Source organism: Emys orbicularis, chromosome 18, assembly GCF_028017835.1.
Source record: "Emys orbicularis isolate rEmyOrb1 chromosome 18, rEmyOrb1.hap1, whole genome shotgun sequence".
NCBI lineage: Eukaryota > Metazoa > Chordata > Testudines > Emydidae > Emys > Emys orbicularis.
The window spans coordinates 14,148,294-14,161,506 of NC_088700.1; the positions used below are offsets into that span (position 1 = coordinate 14,148,294).

General features: G+C 57.4%; 1 protein-coding gene across 1 annotated transcript in view; it reads right to left on the bottom strand.

Moving 5' to 3' along the window:
* The window catches only part of AK1 (adenylate kinase 1), a 33,591-nt gene extending 20,814 nt beyond the window's left edge, over window positions 1-12,777 (bottom strand). Inside the window, exons 1-8 of the mRNA XM_065418857.1 lie at window positions 12,718-12,777; window positions 6,101-6,287; window positions 5,011-5,172; window positions 3,871-4,043; window positions 3,522-3,635; window positions 2,367-2,558; window positions 1,870-1,960; window positions 385-464 (exon numbers count right to left, since the gene is read on the bottom strand). Coding sequence (XP_065274929.1) covers window positions 385-464; window positions 1,870-1,960; window positions 2,367-2,558; window positions 3,522-3,635; window positions 3,871-4,043; window positions 5,011-5,172; window positions 6,101-6,287; window positions 12,718-12,777 — 1,059 coding nt within the window. The remainder of the gene's footprint in view (window positions 1-384; window positions 465-1,869; window positions 1,961-2,366; window positions 2,559-3,521; window positions 3,636-3,870; window positions 4,044-5,010; window positions 5,173-6,100; window positions 6,288-12,717) is intronic.
* Window positions 12,778-13,213: the final 436 nt, after the last annotated feature.

Consider the following 13,213-nt stretch of genomic DNA (forward strand, 5'->3'; position numbering starts at 1 on the left):
TCCCCCCACCCAGGAGTCGCTTAGAATTATCGGCCCATCCCTCTGGGGCTCACCATCCAGCGCTGCTTCTCTTCCTGTGGGATCCCCTTCCCCATTCTCTATCCCCCTCCTCTCCCTGCCCCACTCTCTCCTCACCGCCCACCCTGCATTCTCTGTTCCCTGCTCTGTGCTGCGGCTGTTCCTGACCTCAGCCCACTGGCTGCTGATGGCTCCAGCATGTGGACTCTGCTGTGTGTTTCCACAGGCCCACGGGAGCGTCCCTGGTTCCTGTTTTTCATCCTTCAGGAGGAAGTTTTGTTAATTTCCAATCCCGGTCCTGGAAATTCCAATGACATCTCCCTTAGGCTCCTAGCTGGGGCCTGGGGAGCGTCACTGCGGCCTTACCTGCCCTTCCTCATCTTCCTCCTGAGGATGTTCTCTGTCTGCACCATAAGGCGACTCTAACAGAGCCAACTGCGGGGACCCTAAGCCAGAGAGATAAACAGTCACCAGGAAGCCATGTCAAACACCCCGAGGGCTTGGGGGGGGGGGGTTGACAGGTCTCTGACCTGCCCTTCAGACACAGGGGGAGTGCTGGCAATGGGACGGGTTTGGAGTCTTCTCAGATCAGCATCCGTAAGTGTAGTTGTCTGTCAGAGCCATAACTAACCCTCTGTACCTTAGGAGACCCCCATCCCATCCCTGGCTCCTTCCACCCACTACACACGCATTTCCGAGTTCCTCTCAGGATTATCGGAGCCAGCTGTGCCGATCTGTTCCAGGATCAGATTGCCGCTGCGGGAGCCCAGGTACCTCTGAGCTCCGGCACCCTCTTAGGATTGGTTTGCAAGAGGCGACACTGCATAGTGAGAGGGAGATTTAAAGGGCTGATCAGTAGGGCCCTGCAGAGCCACAGTGGCTGCCTGCAGCAGATATCAAAGGGAGTGGGGTGGGGATGAGCTCAGTGTCGCAGCGAGATTAGTCCAGGGTCGGTGCATGGTGGCTGTGTGCAGGCACATGGGCACCAGCAGCAAGCTAGAGCAGTGGGATTGATGGTAGACGAGTCCGAGAGGAGCTGGAAGCCCCTGTAGGGTAGATGTGGGGAGCCAGGGACCTGCCGGGGGGGAGGGGTGCCACATTAATGGATCCTTTCCAAACTGTCCAGGAGGAGGCAGAGATGCACAGACCATGTACTGCAGACAGCATGGCCCAGTGGGCAGGACACCGGCCTGGGTGTCAAGAGCTCTGAGGTCTATTCTTGATTGCCATTGGCTTGCCATGTGACCTTGGGCAAGTCACATGATGCCTCCGTGCTTCAGTTTCCCTATTGAGGTAGTATGGCTTACCCCATGTTATAAGGCGCTTTGCACTTGGCGGTAGTGTCTCCCTGGTAGCTACAGGAAGTAAGGTCAGCTCCCTGGGCCGTGCACAAGTCAGCGGTCAAGTCTCCCACCCACCTCTCTCATGGTGCCACTGGGCGAACCCCCAGACAAATCAGCAGGACTGCAGAGCACCGGCGAGGCTGGGAGACAGGTGGGGCAGGAGCGCACTGGCTTTGTGGGGCTCACGCAATCCAAGGGCTGGAGCTGCCTCCAAGTCGCAGGGACTCCCACGAAGTGAACAAAGACTCCGGGGTGCGTCACTGCCTGAGCACCTCCATCGCCTCCCCCACTAGCTATGCCCCGGCTCTCGCAGAGGCAGGAGGGGATGGGAGCCCCCAGAATTACCTCCGATTCCGAAAGCCGGCCGTAAGGGGCTAGCCCTGTGCAGAGCGGGCCGGGGGGTCCCATCTGGACGTGGAGTTACAACTCCCAAGGCTCTGCGTTCCCGTGGGCAGCCCAGTTCCCTTGGCCAGTCACCCTGACTGCGCCTAAGGGGCTCCCCTCTCACCTGCTGCATCAATGCCACGCGGGAAGAGCCGCTCCTGAACCATAGAGCTGATGTCACCAAATACGTCGTCCTCCTCTCTGTCTGCGTCAAACTGAAAGAGGAAAGACAGAGACGGCCGTCAGTCGGGTTCTGGGGGTGGGGGCGGGGGAGGGGTGTGGTGGGGGAAGGGAGACTGGGAACCCCACTCCTCTCTGGGGTTCAGGACTCCCCCACAGTGAATCCCACCTGCATCTCAGACGAGCGAGACCTCAGGGCCACAGTACACATTAGGCAGGTCGATGCACCTGTGAGCATGCCCCATGCTTACCCTTTGTGATGAGTACAAGAGACCTGGACCCAGTATGTGTCAAGACCCTCAATCAAGCTGGTAACCAAGACGTCAAGACCCAAGGCTTGGATCTGTGCAAGAGTTGGTGTCTGTGACGGCTGACTAGACCAGCTTCAGTGGGAAAGGCAGTGTCCCAACCCAGGCGTGGGCTGCCCCGACGGAGCCTTACCCGGACGATGACGCTCTTGTCCTGGTAATATTTCACAATCAGCGGGATGTTCTGCTTGAAGGTCTCCACCCTCCGGTCAATGGCGTGGGCGTTATCGTCCGGCCGGCCCTGCTCCTGCGCCCGTTTCTCCAGACGCTGCCGGAGACGTTGGTTGGAGCAGGCCAAGAAAACCACCAGGTCTGGGGAGCCGATCTGCCAGTGAGAGAGACGAGCACCCGATGGCAATACAGCGGTGATCCCTTCCCTATGGGGGGCTCTGGGGAGTCCTTGATGGGCCCGACAGGACTCTGAGGATTTCAGGGCTCCTTGGGAGCCGAGATCCCATCAGCAAAGGGCTCTAATGGTTCCCAGCCCCTCCGCATCAACACCCCCCGTTCCGCAGAGGAGCTGCATGTCTCCAATGAGTCCTGCCATCCCACAGAGGGGTCTGGAGAGCCCCGGGGCATCCCCGAATCAGCATGACCCTGTCCCTCAGGGGCTAGAAGGGTCCAGGCATTCCCAGGACCCTCAGGGCTGAACTGAGTCGATCATGATCATATCTGGGACCCTGAGCACAGACGTGACTCCTCCCTCTGTGGCGCTGGCCGGGCTCTCACCGTCCTCCGGCACTGCAGGAACAACGGCAGGTGCCTGACATGTCCTCGGAGAGGAGGGGCACTACCATGGCAGCTCCAAAGCACAGGCTGGCACCCGGTGCAGAGGGTGCAGTGGAACCAAAGGTGTGTGTCTTAGGAGAGGAGGGGAAAACTGAGCCATGCACCTGCCCTTGGCCAGCAAAGGGTCACCGAGAGCAACGGTCTTTGTCCTCTGTGTAGTTGGGTTATGCCAGGCCGTGCCCTGTATCCTCAGAGAGCGGAGCCTGGAGCAGGGGCATACGCCCTTAGGTGGGAGGGAGGGGGCAGAATGGAGGGGCTCCGCCAACATCCAATAACCAGAAAAAGGGAAAGGACAAAGCAGCACATCCAAGGAGGATAGCGCCAGGTGAGGGGATGCTCTTCGGAGAGGCCCGGGGCACAGGGTGCCAGAAGAGGGGCACACACCTTCAGAGCGGGCCCCAGGGAGCCGGTGCCTGGTGAGGGTGCAGGGAAAGGGGCAGCCCAGGACGGACAGGAAAGCCTTGTAAAGCCCCTTTGTTTATCCACAGTTGCACCTCACCTGCTCCTCGAAGGTGAAGGCCTGTCCTATCTCCCTCGGGAACCCGTCCACCACGAAGCCTTTGGCGTCCTGCTGCTTAATGAACTGCTGCTTCAGCTCCTCAATGGTCGTTTCCTGCAAGGCAAAGAGACCTCTCAAGGGGCTGGTAATGGGGGATGGAGACTGAGCCTCTCACCTACAGGTCACTGGGCTGAACCCAGCCCGGCTCAGAAGGGACCAAAAAGTCATTCCCAGCTGGTGGCTGCCGGGTGGCCCATGAGTGCAGAAGGCAGGGAGTCTCTTGCAGGCTGCATGGATGCCCCCTCGGGCTGCGCTGAAGAGGTGATAGGAAGCTCTGGCCATGACTCACTGGCGGGGCCAGTTCCCCGTTGGCGATGATCTTGGCGATCAGCTCCCACTTCCTGTCGCTGGTGGCGTGGTGGATCAGCTGGTTGCGCAGGATCTCACCGACCGAGATGCAGACGAAGCCGAAGTGGGAGGCCATCTTGGTGCTCTGAGTGCCCTTCCCGCTGCCAGGGCCCCCTGCCAAGCAAGAGAGGGTCAAGGAGGCATCCGTGCCTGAGCACCCCCAAGCCTTGGCCAAGAGGCTCTTTCCTTGCCCTGCCAAGGTTTCCCCCAAGGGGTACGTGTGTGCAAGTAAGTTACCTACTAGCAGCTCTGGAAAAGCTCAAGTGGTAATGGCCGTGTTCTTAGAGCAAGAGAACATGGGTTCTACTCCTGGTTCCCCAGATACTCATGGATTTATCAAGCCCCTGTGTCTGTTGTCTGCAGCATGCGCATTCAACACAGGTGCCAGGGTCGAGTCCCCTGTATGGGATTAGCCAGCTTTGGGCTTCTTCACTGAACTGATGAGGGAGCCTCTGATAAGGCAGGTGAGTTCCTGCCATTGAATACAAAGGCCTGGTTCTTCTCTCACCTACACCGGTGTAAATCAGGAGGAAACCCATGGAGTTTCACTGATGTAAGTGTGAGGAGAAGCTGGCTGCAGGCATTAAAGGGGTAGGAGGCCATTTCCCCCAAAATAGCTACGCTAGCAACAACATATGTAATTGAGACAACAACCAAATGCCCTCCAAACTCATCAGGAATGGTGGGGAAATAGAGGAGGAAGCAGCCGTCCTTAGGGGAATAATGATCCTTCTCCAGCGCCTCCCATTCCAGGATCTCAAAGTGCTTAACAGGTATTTATGAATTAACCCTTTCCAGCCCCCAGCAAAGCAGTGCAGCATTATGCCCATTTTACAGATGTGGAAACTGAGGCTTGCAAATTGTCCTCTTCCTTAGTATGTGGCTGTCTAATAGGGAAACCCACTGGAGATTACAGGACGCTTCTTCATTTGTCTCCCATCTCTATCTCCCCGTCCTTCCTCTGCCTCTCTTCTCCCCTCCCTCTCCCTCTCCCATGCTCAGTTATTCCTCCGCCTCTCCCCAGAGGGATTACCCAAGCTGCATGGCTCATCCCACAGCTGTAGGTAAGCAAGTTTCTCACCAATCACAAAGATGATTTTGGGGCGGGGTCTACTGGGGTCGAAGACGTCATACTCCTGGATCAGTCCAGTGGACTCTGTCATGTCCGAGTCACTCTCGATGGAGAACTGGCTCTGGATGGGTGGCAGGCACCCATACCGGCGGTATGGCCCTGCAAGGGGGTCTGCAAGAGAAACCAGGGGCAATGCATCAGCTGCAGTGGGACTGCACATGGTCCACTCAGGTGGCTGCAGTGCTGATACACTGAGGAGCTGACCTGAGTGGCACATAGGGATATAGGTTTGAGCAGCACGTAAGGGGGCCAGGGCTAGGAGGAGGGGCTGGATAAGGGGCAGGGAGCGGTTGGAGGGGGCGGAGGTTCTGGGGGGCGGTCAGGGGACAGGGAACGGGGGGGGGTTGGGTAGGCATGGGAGTTCCGGGGTGGTGGTGGATGGGGTCGGGGCAGTCAGGGGACAGGGAGCGGGGCAAGTTGGGTAGGGGGTAGGGTCCCGGGGGGCAGTTAGGGTGGGGGGGTCTCGGGAGGGGGTGGTCAGGGGACAAGGAGCGGGGGGGGTTGATGGGTTGCAGGTTCCGAGGGGGGCAGTCGGGGGCAGTAAGTGGGTTGGGGTCGGATGGGGGGGGGGAAGAGACAGGCACGTGGGGCTTATACTCACCGCGCGGTTCCCAACCGGGTCTTCGGTGGCACTTCGGCGGCGGGGTGGTGGTGTCTTCACTCGCTCCAGGTGAAGGACCCGCCGCCGAAATGCCGCCGAAAACCCAGAGCGAGTGAAGACCCCCCCACACACACTGCCGAAGTGCCACCGAGGACCCGGTAGGGAACCGGTTATTAGGATTTTGGGAGCTCATCACTGCAGGTGTGCATGCAGGTGGGCAACAGGTATGTGCCTGGGCATGTGCAGGTGCACACAAGTCTGTGCCAACCTGTGGGCAGACATGCTCACGCATGTGCACTGGGATCTGTGAGCATTTGCACCTGCATGGTCTTTGTCTTGTTTGCACGTACTCAGGCCCCCGAGAAAGTTTGCCCCCGAGCAGTCCTGCCCCTGATCCCCCCCCACTCTGAACAGACGCCAGTTCAAGGTGCAGCTCACCTGTCCAGAAAATGGGTTTCTTCCCTTGCCCGCCATTGATGGGGGGTAGGGTCCGCCGCTCCTGGCCAATGAAAGTGTCCCATTGCACCTTCTCGGGACCACCCAGCTCCCGGACCTTCTGCAAGCAGCGCTCCAGGTAGTCGATGGGGTCCTCAGGGCAGTAATACATCAAGCCTGTTAACATGCTCTGGGAAGGAAGCAGACACAGGTCAGACAAGGCACGGTGAGAGACAGCAGGGAAAAGAGAGGGAGAATTGGGTGGCGAGATTCTGCAGAGCAGGGGGGCGGTGATGAAATCTGTGGAGTGCTGGAATCATCTCTGCCTGTTCCTGCTGGGTGGCTGCATGGCTCTGGTGTACTAGAAGGAGGGATGGAAATGAGGGAGGCGCTTGTCCCTCCAGGAGCCTAGCAGGACACCATATAGCCCAAGTCCTGACGTGTGTTTATGCTCAGAGACTCACGCTTTCATTACACTGGTGGGTGCCTTGGTTTTACTGTGCTTGACGGCTGCATATTTTGCAGACCAAGGAGATAGTGAGCAAGGCCTGGCTATTCTCAGGTGTGAGGGGGCACCTTCCTCTGAAACCTTTGCTACTGATGGCTGCAAATACCTGACACTGGGCTGGCTGGACCATAGGGCTGATCCAGCCTGGCAGTTCCTAGAAGAAGGAAAAGCGACCCAGGGACGTCCGTCACAGCGGCACTCAGCCAAAACACAAATGCACCCATCGGCAGGAAGAAAAAGGAAGCCGCAGAAGGGCTCTAAACCAAGCTGATCTCTACAGAGATTCCACGGGGCTATGAGCAGACTCCTCCCAGCTTCCTTTAGGGACTCAAGGCAGGAGAAGGGCTCTCTGGGGCATGGCAGTGGCAGCCTGCAGATTTCTCATGAACTCTGAAAAAAACTGCCTAATGTGGGTGCTGGACAGAAAAGGGGGACAAGAGGGTGGCAGAGAGGTGGACAAGCACACACCCAGTGGCCAAAGTTGGTACTGCAGGGCAAGGGGATTACTGTATCTTGTGAGCCCTCCAGAGAAGGAAAGCACTGGAAAGGGGTCCCAAAAGAAACTCCACCCCCAGGGGTTTTAGCAGCACAATGTAGGAGACATGGGAGAGGTTTGCAGGGGGCAGGAAGGACCTTTGAGGATCTGGGTCAAAACAACTCGTGTAACCTATATCCCAATCCGCGCCTGAATTACCTCCTCTGTCCGTACTACGCCGCAGTTCGGGGGAAAGACCTGCACCAAGACACAGCCGCATTTCCCCAGGGAGCTCCAGCACAGAGCTAGGATTAAACCACCTCCCTACATAGCAAGGCAGGGAGTCCACTGCTTAGAACAGGGCGATGGGAGTGAAGAGACCTGGGTTTTGTGTCTGGCTCTGCCACTGACTCACTGTTGACCTTGGATAAATCACTTCACCTCTCCATGCCTGTTTCCATCTTTGTCACATGGAGCTAATGAACCTGGCCCACCCTGAGGAAAGGTGCAATTACAGCTCAGCATCCAGGCCCCTCTCTCCAGCAATGTTATACCATGTTCTTTCTGCTTGCTGGCAGCCAGCACTGTGTAGCCTCCACTATTACAGCACCTGCTCTAGCGAACCACGGTCGTGCTGGGCCCACTAAACTGAGACATGACTCGCCTGCGATATTCTCCGGGCTAGCGCACAGCTTCCGAGCACTGAGATGTGACCTAGCACAGAACAGCACCTGGGAACCAGCCCAGAGACACAGCTCCAGCACATTGGCTGTGGGTCAGATTCTGCAGCTCACACCAGGGAAGGAACTCAGGAGAGTGGTGGAATAAGGTCCTACTGGGCGTGAGTGATGGTGATGGAATCCAGCCCTATCTTATCAGTGCTTAGCAGAGCAGATATCCTTAAAGCACTTTGCAAATATTCACTAACGAATCCTCTTATCAGCCTGCTGAGGCAGGTACCTACAGAGGAGAGAAGTGAAGCATAGAGAAGTGACATGACTTGCCTAAGGAGGCAAAGGGCCAAAAGAAGAGGTAGGAAAGAGAACCCAGGTGTCCTGATTCCCCTGCTCCAACCCCTCAGCTCACCTGTGTCTCTCTCAGTGTGTGGTATCCAGGGGTGCTAGGCCTGCAACACCACTGCATGATGTTCCCGGGGATAAGCAAGGAGCAATAATGAGAGACAAGTGCAGTCTCTGAGCCACATGATCACAGGGTCGCCTACAGCCCTGTGGCCCTCGGACTATCGTGCAGGTGGGAAGATCGCCTTCTTTGATTCCCACTGGAGCTAGTGCTGCTGGCAATGCTGCTCGCTTGTTATATTAATGAGCCACAGCTCGCTCATTTCCACGTCAGTGTTTGCTAACAGCCATGATGAGAAGCTGCAAGCGCCTCCAACCACTTGAAGCAGCTAGGAACAAAATGGGGGGGGGAGCACGGACGCTCCAGCCCAGCCACGGGAACACACAGCCTGTGTTGGGGGGAGAGGGGTGCACCTGGCAGGATCAAAGGCAACTGCAGGGGATATGAGTGCCACGGCTCCTTTCAAAGCGGATCCTTCAAAGCGCCGTTGCGTGAGAGAGCATAGGCCTGGGAGCGGTGAGTGCTCCAAGCCAGGACACAGAGGTTTGCAGGTTGCTATGGGCCCCGTCCGGAAGAGTCTTCTGCCATTGGAGAATAATAAATCCCTAGCTCTTGTCACCAGGCGAACGCCAAGCGCTCGGCAAAGATTTGAGAGTTGCAGATGTTAGGGCCAGAAGAGATCATTAATCACCCAGTCTGTCTGCCCTCCTGTAGCACACAGGCCAGAGAATCTCAGCCCGTTACCCCTCTACTGTGCCCAATCACTAAAGCATATCTTCCGGGAAGGTGTCCAGTCTTGTCTTGAAAACCTCACCAGACAGAGAATCCACGACTGCCCTGGAAGGTTGTTCCTATGGTTAATCACCCTCACTGTTAAACAAAATGGCGCCTTATTTCTACTCTGGATTTGTCTGGCTTCAGCCTCCAGCCACCAGTTCTCACCATACCTGGGCATTCAAGGGCCCGTTAGGGATTTTTTCCCCACGGAAGGCCCTATACGCAGGGAGCCAGGCTCAGAGAGGGGAAGGGACTCGCTCAAGGCCGTAGAGAGCATCAATGATAGAACCAGGAAGGGCGCTCGGGGGCTCCCCCCTCATCACTTCACACCTTTGCACCAAGAGCCCTGCTGCGGGGTGGGAGGGGTGCTGCACTTGGGCAGGGTTTGGACTGAACATTTTTCTACAGGGCCACTCTTGCTGAGCCCCTCCCCCCACGTGCCTTTTCATGCCCTTCCTCAAGTCCCTCCCGACTCTGTTCCCCACATCTTGGAGGATGAATTTCTAGAGCCGGGCGAGGATTGGGGGCAGGAAGAGGCAGCGAGACGCCACAGCAACGGGCGCTGTGTATGAACCCTGAGAGAACGACGAGTCAGCCATTCTGCCCTGACGTGCCAAGATGCCTGCAGGATCGGGGCCGCCAAGCAGCTCGCAGGGTCCTGGCAAGTTGCTGAGGCAGCCCTTAGAATTAACCCTTCAGTGACCCAGGTACCAAGCTCTGGATGCAATTTTGAATGGGCAATCAAATAAACAATGACCTCACACAGCCGGCAACTTCCCCCTGAAAAGCAAACAGTCACGCCCATCAGGGAGGGGACCGGACTGGAGCTCTCCATTCACAAGCCTGGATCACACTCTATCCCATACTGGAAGCAGCTGGACTCTTTCTAAGAGGAAACACTCCAGCAAGCCACGTGCTGAAAGCCAGAGTGCCAGTGTCACCAGCGTGGCTGAACCACGCGCTGGTTTTGGAACCGGGGAGCCCTGCAGTGGAGGGTGGTAGGAGACCACAGGGTTTTCTTCCAGCCTGTTGTCCCAGTAACAACGTTAGCGCTTTCCATACACTGTCAGTCCACCCAGCGCTCGGGCAAAGGAGAGCAGTCTCGTGCATTATGCCCACATGGCAAATGGACAGACTGTGGTGCACACACTCCGAATCCAGGCTGCCCAAAAACATTGCCAGAGGACAGACAGATACAGACACACAAACGCATCGCATCATTAATATCAATTTTTTTGAATCCCTGGAATGCTCTGGGCCGTTGAGAACTAACCAGCACGCAGCAGGCAAATCATCCTAATGCTGCAAGGATTGGTGGCACTCAGGGTCCACAAAGCAGAAACGCCTCTGTTCGCCTCCCTGCGCTGGGGCCACTCAGGTTCTCTTACTCTACAACGGTGACATTTACACCGGTACAGCGGGTCCATGTGAAACTTCAGGTTAAGGGTTTAAGTGCTGGAGGGGCTTTGAATTTCACCCTTCCTTAGGAACAATCTACAGCTTTCTGCAGTGGGGAAGGCCAATCCTCATGCGTCAAGGCATAAGGTGATCACCAGCTGGGGTCAGGATGAAATTCTTCTTCCTGGTGCAGAACTGATCAGGTGCATAATAGACAGGGACTATAGAAACCAGAGGGAGATTTGGGCCAGATCTCTGGGGCTTTATGTTCTCATTTTGTTTCTGCCTCTGCTCAGCTCTGTGTTTTAAAGCCAGCTGTTACTGGAAAACCAAAGGAAAGCCCTTCCGAAAACACTAGTAAGGTTATTAGCGTCAGCTGCTCCTGCTGCAGCCCATTTTATAGCTGCTCCATAATATTCCTCCCGCTGCCATCGTAGGAGCCCAACGGTATGGAGCTAATTTCGCGGCACATGCCACCCTCGGCCTTATTTGTAAGGACAGTGGTGAGTGTCTCAGTTAATTCAATAATCGAGACTGTCTGATGCTGGCCTTGTTGCTATGCTGTTAGTGCTTCATATACATCGGGCCAAACTTTCGACTCCATTACACCAGCGTAAATCAGGAGTCCATTGAAATCAGTAAAGTTGCTCTGCATTTAGGTTGTAGCTCGTGAATGGTTCTTCTGCTCTCCCCCCCCCCCCCCGCCCCCCATCCAGCACGCCCTTGTTAAACAGGAAGCACATCAATCTGTCAAACCAAGATATGCAGTCATACTTCATGGGGGTGTTGTGGGGGGGGGGGAAGAAAGCCCCCCCCCAAATCAAACAGCTGAGAGATCACTCAAGCAGCTGCCCCTTTAAAATGTACAGCAGTTTTGAATTCTATACCGGATGCTCCTGCTGGTGAATGGGACGCTGGATCAGTACATCAGCTAGCTGCTTGTGGAAAAATACCCAGATGCCAAACGGGTAACAATGCCATCCCTGAGAGTAACCCCACAAAACCCCACGAAGACGAACGTGGTCAGTTCAGCTCTGGGTTCTGAGTCTCCGCTCACCTACCCTGGGTTAGATCCAGGGAGAGACACTGGGGCAAGCAAGAGGAGAATCAGGCCCATTATCTCAATCCACACACTGCATTGCCTGGATTCGAAGGGCGAGGAAGCAGGCACCTCTTTGTAATTCTGCCGAGAGTGAAAGCCTGAATGATGCCAAGAAGGTTGGGGAGGCCAGAAAGCCATAGGGAGAGCCCACATCCTCAGCACGGGTGGGAAATCCACACATGCAGATTTATTGCATCTCTAATCAGGACAGGACAGCGCTGGAGGCGGCAGGTTTCCGGATCAGAGAGGGCTTGGCCATTCCTATCTTCCTTTGAACCTGCCTCTTCTGAGCCTCACCAACTGCTGGATGTGCCTGGGCAAAGCATACTGCCCACTGAACCAGATATAGCCAAAGCCTCCTCTCAGAGGTAGGGTAGGGAAGGGGAAACGGGGAAAGGAAGCAGAGGGAGGGGTAAAGCAGACGAGGGTACAAAAGAAGGTGGGTTATTCAAGAGCAGGAGGGTTCAGGGTGAAGGGGCACCTACAGAGAGGGAGGGGGAGAGTCTACAGGCAAGAGTGGGGATTGGGACGAAGGTAAATGAGAAGGGGATAATTGAACAAATCATACAGGGGAAGGAGGTAAAAGGGGAGACAGGGGAGAGGGGACAGGGTGAGAGCAAATGGAAGGAGCCCAGGGATATGAGGGGAGAGTGGACTAGGGGTGCTGATGGAGGGCATGGTATATGAGGGGAGGGGAGTACTATAAAGGTGCTGGAGGCCTTGAGGTATGAGGGGAGGTGAAGGGGAGGGATGTAGAGGGAGGGTGGCTGGGGAAAGGTGGGTTGAGGGGAGGTGGAGGGGAGAATGTGGAAGGAGGGTGGCAGAGGACGGGGGTGTGAGGGGAGGTGGAGGGGAGGGATGTAGCAGGAGGGTGGCAGAGGACGGGGGTTTGAGGGGAGGTGGAGGGGAGGGATGTAGCAGGAGGGTGGCAGGGGACAGGGGGTATGAGAGGAGGGTGGCAGGGGACGGGGTATGAGGGGAGGTGAAGGGGAGAGAAGTAGAAGGAGAGTGGCAGGGAGTATGAGGGAAGGTGGAGGGGAGGGAAAGGCGGGGGCACGGGGTATACGGGAGGGATACACGGGGTATGGAGCTTGGGGAGGGGTTACCGGGGATGGGAGTGGGCTGGGCTCTGGGGTCCCCGGGGCTCTCTGTGCAGAGGGGGCTGGAGCTGCACCCGGACCGGGAGAGCCTGGGACCCCCGGCGCTTGGCTGGGATCTCCCAGCGCGGAGCGGGGCGCAGACCCTCAGCCCCAGGGCCCGTCCCCTGTCCCGGCGCTCACCTCGAAGAGCTGCGGGATCGCTCTCCGCGAGAGATAGTCCTTCGCCTCCGCCGCGGTCATGCTGCAGCGCGCAGCGCCGGCCCGGCCGGGCAGGCTCCTCCCGCGGGCTGGGGCAGGAGGAGCCGGGTCCTGCCCCTCCCCTGCGCCTGTGGCTGTGACAGGCGCCCCCTCCCCTCCTGGGGCCGAGGGTCGGGAGACCGGGCTGCAGGGAGGGTCTTGGAGGGGGGCTGGGGAGCTGCAGGCTGTGGGTCCTGAGCTCTAGGATCTGGGGGGTGGAGGCCTGGGGCTGGGAGCTATGGGGCTGGGGCTGCCGGGAGGGGGGGCAGGGTAATGTCTCTCTGGAGGGACTGGGGGGCTACAGGTTGTGGGTCGGGGGGGAGATGCAGGCTGTGGGGCTGGCGCTGCAGGATCTAGGGGGAGGTGCAGGCTGTGGGATTTAGGGGGGAGGAGGAGCTGCAGACTGGTGGGTCCGGGGCTGCTGCTGGGCGGGCAGGGG